An 8,090-nucleotide genomic window follows, 5' to 3' on the forward strand; every position below is an offset into this window, starting at 1 on the left:
GCTGGAATGCTACTTGTCTACATCAAAATGTAAAATTTCACATTGGAAATTGAAATCTTTTGTAGTTCATTTTTCTTCGGTGTCAATTTCTATATGTAAGTCAAGACTGTATCAGTTGTTTCCCTCATATCAGGTTCAACTTGTTCACCGAACTTTAAATAATTTAGCGAGACTGCATCATTTATATATAGCGGAGGGTGATTTAGGGTATTTGAAATCAAACAAGCTCATGTAAAAAGTCTGCCTCATATAAATAAAGTCGGCAAGCAGAAGAACAATGTTGGTTGCCATTGGAATTCAGATTGACTATTGATACACTTGTCCTTCAAATGTAACAAATATGGTGTCAATCAAGAAATCAAACATCTTGTTAATGACTCTTTGTATGAATCAGAATGAGAAACCAGTTGAATTGAAACATATCCAAAACACTCGTTTTCATTAAAGACGGGTTTCTAAACAAAATTATTTTAAAGATTTTATTTGTTTTGATGTAAGACAAATTATGATTATATAATAGAAACCATCAGTCATTAATACTAAATTTTCCACAACTATAAACTATATCCTTGACCTTATTCAATTTTCATAGTGACGAGTGTGGACAGTAAAAAGACGACCAATATTAAACTCTTCACATATTGATTTATCTAGACCACTTCAAATTTAATAAATGTTGTTCATATTTTTATGTTATACTATTTTGATGAGCGAGCAAACTATTGATTGTTACATCGCGATGACCTTGAGGTCATTCCGATGTATTGCTATCGCCTAGATTTCCATTATTATGTAAATTAGTTTTGGGTTTGTAACTGATCTATAAACGTGATAAATACGCGCAAACAAACGAGTGCAAAATAACATTCCTTATCGTTTGATATAGGTGTCATACCACCAATTAAAAGTCCCTATCTGTTCAACCAAATTTTGCAATTTTCACAGCTTTCTAAATATTTTACCTTAAGTTTAACTTCATAGAAACCAGGTATATCCTGAATTGTACATGTATCATCTTTCTACATGCCAATTTCAACAGATGTTTAAAATCATATAAAAAAGAAAAGGTCTTCCGAATAGAGGTGCCACTAAAAGATAACCCCTGGTTTTCTGGAAATCTTAAATGAGTATACTATGGAGTGCATTAATCCTCAATTTTGAATGCAAACTAATAAACAAGTAAATTTTAGCTCAAAATTAATATATTTCTCTTTCACCAAAAGTTTCATTTCTGCCAATTTGTTGGTTAGTTTAAGTAAAAAATGACATCAAATGCACTATTTTTTGTCCGAGTAGGCCTACGTTCACATACGTTCTAAATTGGAGGGAGTAATTGGAAGTGTGACACCTAAACACAATTTTTCGGTAACTACAATACATTTTCCTATAATGTAGGCCTACTCGGACAAAAAATTCACTTTTGTTTGCAGGAGCGAGAAAATGTTTAATTAAAAAAACAATGGTATTTTTGCCGAATTGTGTGGCAATTTATGCAATTTTAGCAAATATTGAGAAAGTTTATTGAGATTTGATTTTGGTTTCAAAAAATCTTTGGGCGAGCGAATTCGAAGATATATTAATTAATCTAGTTTTGTATCCCCTTTAAGGCAAGGTGTTTGCCAAATATGTCTCATCCACCTAAGTGGTACTTTATGAGCTGTTATTAACCTCTCATCTTTATATAAACAAGGATCAGAATTGTGTTGTTCCATGAATCCTTCTAGGGGATATAGCCTCAAACCGAGTTGTTGGATACACAGAGAAATATACACATCTTCCAAATGAAAAAATGGAACATGCTTTGATATTTTAACAATTTGTGTGACAACGTTTAAGCTGGTAACATAGCCAGTACCTGAACAAAATCCTGGATATGTTTTTTGAGGATAACTTCTCAAGGATGCATACCATTTCGATTTTCTATCTCTATGCGGCTGACCAATCTTAAAACAATATCCTCCAACTGCAGTTTGTAAAGCGTGATCGTTTTTCTTGATAACTTGGAATAGACCAGGAATATTCACATACATATCATCGTCCGTCTTCATAACAAACTTTGTATTATTGCAATGTGTCACTGTCCATTGAAATCCCATTATTGTTTTTAAAGTTAAATTCGAATATGAATCTTTAAAATTTCCTAGCACAATATCCTTTGTTATAGAATTTTCTTTCTTAATCTCTTCGGTCTCAGGTGATTCGCCTAGTAGAAATATGTACCTGATCTTTTCTTTGTTCATTTTTGCATGTTTTAACCAAGTTTCCCTAATGGCCGTTCGTGCCAAACTATTTTGGGGTGACGACGTTATAAGGATTAATAATTTGACATTTGCATTTTCTGTTTTACAAATATCTGCATTGTTGATTTCAAATTTGAATATTTTGGAAAAACACCCATCACATTTCAGAGGCCTTTCTTTCGATTTTGATACACCAATTTGGGAATTGTTCAACGTATCCATAACAGTAACTGGCATTTCAGCTTTCTTTATTGGTGCACGTGTAACATCTTGTATAATACTATGTTGGTGATGAGATTTAAGCAAATTTGCTGAAGAATCAAAACTGTTAAGAAAATGTGTTGTTTCATTTATAACGTTATCAACCCCGTGAATAAGTTTTATTGTTGTCAAATATATCTTCATGGATTTCAGGTTTGTGTACAATAACATTGGTAATAAAAACCCGAGTAACACAATAGCTGCAAGTAAACCCGAAACCACATGCCTAGTGTTACTATTCATGACAACTTCACACACTGAATTGGTTTTATCGGCAATGATTTGTGGCTATTTTAGATCTGAAATAAGAAAAAAATCATCATTATGTAGGCTATATGTTTCTTAATCAAGAAATTTTGATAAGGTTAATGCTATATATGAGGACATGGAGGTTAGTTAATACGATATATGAGGAGATGTTGAGGTTATATTGATCGAGGACGAAGTCCGAGGTTGAATATAATCTATCACTTATTGAATAAAGTACTTAATTGATATATAACATATGTAAATAGTCTATTATGAAAATGTACTTTACTGTTTTTTAAATTTTGTGTATATTGGATTATATTCTGATAGATTTTTAATATTGACCGTCAGGATATATTTAAAACATAGAGTCCATTAAGTAAATACACCTTAAGTCACGTGATTGTTACAACCAATGTAAAAAAAAAAAAAAGAGGTATGCTACTTCATATGTAATATATGAAAGTGAGAATAGGCTATCGCCTATCAACTCGAATTATTTAATTTCAATATATCATAAATAAACAGTTATTGTCCTTTGATTTTCGCTTTGTCTACGAATATAGTCCAGAGTGTACGCAGTATGTTACTTGCCAATTTCTTTTATATCCCTTCCATTTCTTCATCTGTATGCCCCAAATAGCAAGTAGAGGGGTGAAATTACACTGTAAACAATTCTCGGTCATGAATTTTAAGGGTTAAGTAGATATATTAAGTGATTTGGTCCAGCTGAAAAAGGTTAAAAATTAGTATTTTGGAAGCTGTCAAAAGATTTCAAGAACCCCTTAGCATGAAATTGTCAAAACTTTGAGTTAGAACTGATAAAGTTTTCTATAATTTTGATATCATTTGTCCCAAAAGTAGTACAACACTGCACACATATTATTGAGAAAGCGCAAGTGGGATATTAAAATTTTCATGTATTGTCTAAAAGAAATGCACTACGATATAACTATGTTCTCGGGCAATAAACAAGCACTTCGTGAGTTTATTATTACTATCAATTACATAAAATAACGAGTGATGATATCAAGCGATATCCAATTTTAACGAGTTGTTAACCTATAATCCTCTTATGGTCAACACTCTAATTGTTTTAAGCTGACCATGAATTTAATTGTGAAAATAATAGAAATATAGTGTTTGCAAAGGACTATCTGTTTCTGGCAAAAGTGTTTGACAGCTAATCGCCATTTCTTTGTGAAATTGAGCTCCGAAAGACAGGCAACATACATGTACTTGTATGATGGATGGCTGTTTAACGTCCAGTGGCAAATTAATACGCATATTCAGGATAAGATCATGTTAATGATATTTAATGGAATATGGATATTTACCTGCGTTTTACTAGACCGACACTGCTTAGACGGATTTGTGTACATGCTATAATCCACATGGTAACAGTCTGCATGAAGAGACTTGTAACCTTACCTGACCCTGAGCCGACCACTCTTTGCTCTTACTTCTTAATATCGCGTGCTTAGTAGAGAAGCCGCAGCAATTCATTTGTTTGACCCGGTGGGGTTCGAACCTATAACTTTGAACCGTTCGAGCGAATACGCTACAACCAGACCAACAAGGCGGTGTTTTAGTTGAGAATATATCTTTCAGTCTAAAAGTATCTATTTCAACTCTTTCTTTTATATTTATCCAAATTATAAAATACAAGTATTGTACTGATGGATCTTCATATATGACAATTTCTATCATATATATGACAAAACGCAAAAACAACTTGTCAAGGTGAAAAATCGTCTTTAAAGAGCAATAACTCAAAAGTGGAGTCATCCGACTATTTAGTATTTCCTCTATATCGTCTATATTGAAGATTTTGTTTTGTTGGTCATTTTTTGCCGAGCTATTCCAAAACCACTGACACCATGATGCATGTATCGAAATAAATTTGTATCAGATATTTTATCAAGTTTAAATAAATTTTGACAGATTTTGGAAAATAAATGAAACATCAATTAATATAAATCAAATCATCATAGATAATAGAATCAAAATTGTGTACGCCATACGCGCGTTTCGTCTTTAAAAGACTCACCAGTGACGTCCGAATCACAAAATTTAAAAAGCCAAATAAAATAAGAAATTGTAGAGCTTTGTCGAAATATCATGGATCACCATGTTCGTCAAAAACATTAATGCCGTATAGGTTTTGTCTAATCTGATGTTGTTACTTTCTCCATATTTGTCATATTAATGTATGGCAACATACACGGGCTGTGTTAAAACATACGTTATAAATCCATACCTGAGATGTCTTGTATCCTGTGAGTTCTTACAATATCAATGTAGCAATGCTATAAAGTTTAATTGCTAGGTTTAGTATATATTTGTAAAACCATGATACAGCCAATCAAGTTGACTTTGAACATGTGTCTGTCTCGTCTAGACAAGAGACAAGTGTATAGAGCTACTTAGCTGTATGAAGTAAAGATACATGTAAATAAACAGCAAATTAATAATAGCGGTGATTATAACGAGACGCGTGTATGACATTGCTTTGGTTTTTTTTTTTTCATTTTATTGTTTTCCAACTTCCATTACACATGATACAACCCCTTTGTCACTTTCATTTGATACATCAATGACATAAATATCCCACTTATTGTATTCACGGATGCAAATATTTGTTTAAGTTAATATTTATAAACAACATATTAGCTTTTCTTGTTATATTATTTATGTGTCATTTTTAATTGGCTTAATAAGCTTTTCAAATACAGAAAATGATAGTAAATTTACATAAATTGATACCTGAATGTAAACAAAACTAGAACCGCCGTATAGGTGACCGAATATAAACTGAAGGATAAACGATTTACTACGTTATGAAAGCGTAGCGAAACGGCAATATTCGTAACGAAGCGTATCAAAACGTAGTGATCCGTTTTAGTTTGTTCAAAACGGGACCTGCCCCGTAAGTTTTCAAAATTCAACAACAAACGTAGCGAAAATTAAAACGAAGTAGAAACCTAGTAAATACGTATCAAAACAAAGTAGAACGTAACAAAACGTACTTACTACGTATCGAAACGTACCAATGGGTGGTGGAAACGTGAGTCTACACGTACTTATACGTAACAAATCGTGGCAAGAACGTTGCACAAACCTAGTAAACCCTAGCTTTTAAAATAACGGGACATTTTTATTCAAAACGTAGTTGAAACGTAGCATTTTAAAACGCAGTAAAACGCGACAGTATGACTGGGGCTTTAATTAAGAAACACTTATTTCCGTTAAATAATTCTTTCAGCTCTTTTTTTAGCTCACCTGGCCCGAAGGGCCAAGTGAGCTTTTCCCATCACTTTGCGTCCGGCGTCCGTCGTCGTCCGTCGTCCGTCGTCGTCCGTCGTCGTTGTTAACTTTTACAAAAATCTTCTCCTCTGAAACTGCTGGGCCAAATTTAACCAAACTTGGCCACAATTATCATTGGGGTATCTAGTTTAAAAAATGTGTCCGATGACCTGGTTAACCAACCAAGATGGCCGCCACGGCTAAAAATAGAGCATAGGGGTAAAATGCAGTTTTTGGCTTATAACTCTAAAACCAAAGCATTTAGAGCAAATCTGAATGGGTATAATTGTTCATCAGGTCAAGATCTATCTGCCCTGGAATTTTCAGATGTATCGGACAACCCGTTGTTGGGTTGCTGCCCCTGAATTGGCAATTTTAAGGAAATTTTGCTGTTTTTGGTTATTATCTTGAATATTATTATAGATAGAGATAAACTGTAAACAGCAATAATGTTCAGCAAAGTAAGATTTACAAATAAGTCAACATGACCGAAATGGTCAGTTGACCCCTTTAGGAGTTATTGCCCTTTTTAGTCAATTTTTAACCATTTTTTGTAAATCTTAGTAATCTTTTACAAAAATCTTCTCCTCTGAAACAACTGGGCCAAATTAAACCAAACTTGGCCACAACTATCATTGGGGTATCTAGTTTAAAAAATGTGTGGCGTGACCCGGCAAACCAACCAAGATGGCCGCCAAAGCTAAAAATAGAACATAGGGGTAAAATTCAGTTTTTAGCTTATAACTCAAAAACCAAAGCATTTAGAGCAAATCTGACATGAGGTAAAATTGTCTGCAGGTCAACATCAGTATCTGCCCTGAAATTTTCAGATGAATCGGACAACCTGTTGTTGGGTTGCTGCCCCTGAATTGGCAATGTTAAGGAAATTGTGCTGTTTTTTGGTTATTATCTTGAATATTATTATAGATAGAGATAAACTGTAAACAGCTATAATGTTCAGCAAAGTAAGATTTACAAATAAGTCAACATGACCGAAATGGTCAGTTGACCCCTTTAGGAGTCATTGCCCTTTTTAGTCAATTTTTAACCATTTTTCTTAGTAATCTTTTACAAAATTTTTTTTACCATAAATCTTAGTAATCTTTTACAAAAATCTTCTCCTCTGAAACAACTGGGCCAAATTAAACCAAACTTGGCCACAACTATCATTGGGGTATCTAGTTTAAAAAATGTGTGGCGTAACCTGGCCAACCAACCAAGATGGCAGCCAAAGCTAACTAGAGGCTCTAAAGAGCCTGTGTCGCTCACCTTGGTCTATGTGCATATTAAACAAAGGACACAAATGGATTCATGACAAAATTGTATTTTGGTGATGGTGATGTGTTTGAAGTTCTTACTTTACTGAACATTCTTGCTTCTTACAATTATATCTATAATGAACTTTGCCCATTAGTAACAGAGAAAAAAAAAATTGACTACAAAGGGCAATAACTCCTTAAGGGGTCAATTGACCATTTAGGTCATGTGGACTTATTTGTAGATCTTACTTTGATGAACATTATCGCTGTTTACAGTTTATCTCTATCTATAATAATATTCAAGATAATAACCAAAAACAGCAAAATTTCCTCAAAATGACCAATTCAGGGGCAGCAACCCAACAACGGGTTGACCGATTCATCTGAAAATTTCAGGGCAGATAGATCTTGACCTGATAAACATATTTACCACGTGTCAGATTTCCTCTAAATGCTTTGGTTTTTGAGTTATAAGCCAAAAACTGCATGTTCTATTTTTAGCCGTGGCGGCCATCTTGGTTGGTTGACCGGGTCACGCCACACATTTTTTAAACTAGATACCCCAAAGATGATTGTGGCCAAGTTTGGATTAATTTGGCCCAGTAGTTTCAGAGGAGAAGATTTTTGTAAAAGATTACTTAGATTTATGAAAAATGGTTAAAAATTGACTATAAAGGGCAATAACTCCTAAAGGGGTCAACTGACCATTTCGGTCATGTTGACTTATTTGTAAATCTAACTTTGCCGAACATTATTGCTGTTTACAGTTTATCTC

General features: G+C 33.6%; 1 protein-coding gene across 1 annotated transcript; it reads right to left on the reverse strand.

The window, feature by feature from the left end:
• Nucleotides 1–1,532: 1,532 nt before the first annotated feature.
• On the reverse strand, nucleotides 1,533–2,793 carry LOC139515003 (beta-1,3-galactosyltransferase 1-like). The gene has a single exon (XM_071304562.1). The coding sequence runs from the start codon at nucleotides 2,742–2,744 to the stop codon at nucleotides 1,581–1,583; it is 1,164 nt and encodes a 387-aa protein (XP_071160663.1). The 5' UTR covers nucleotides 2,745–2,793; the 3' UTR covers nucleotides 1,533–1,580.
• Nucleotides 2,794–8,090: the final 5,297 nt, after the last annotated feature.

Source organism: Mytilus edulis, chromosome 3 (assembly GCF_963676685.1).
Source record: "Mytilus edulis chromosome 3, xbMytEdul2.2, whole genome shotgun sequence".
Classification (NCBI taxonomy): Eukaryota; Metazoa; Mollusca; class Bivalvia; order Mytilida; family Mytilidae; genus Mytilus; species Mytilus edulis.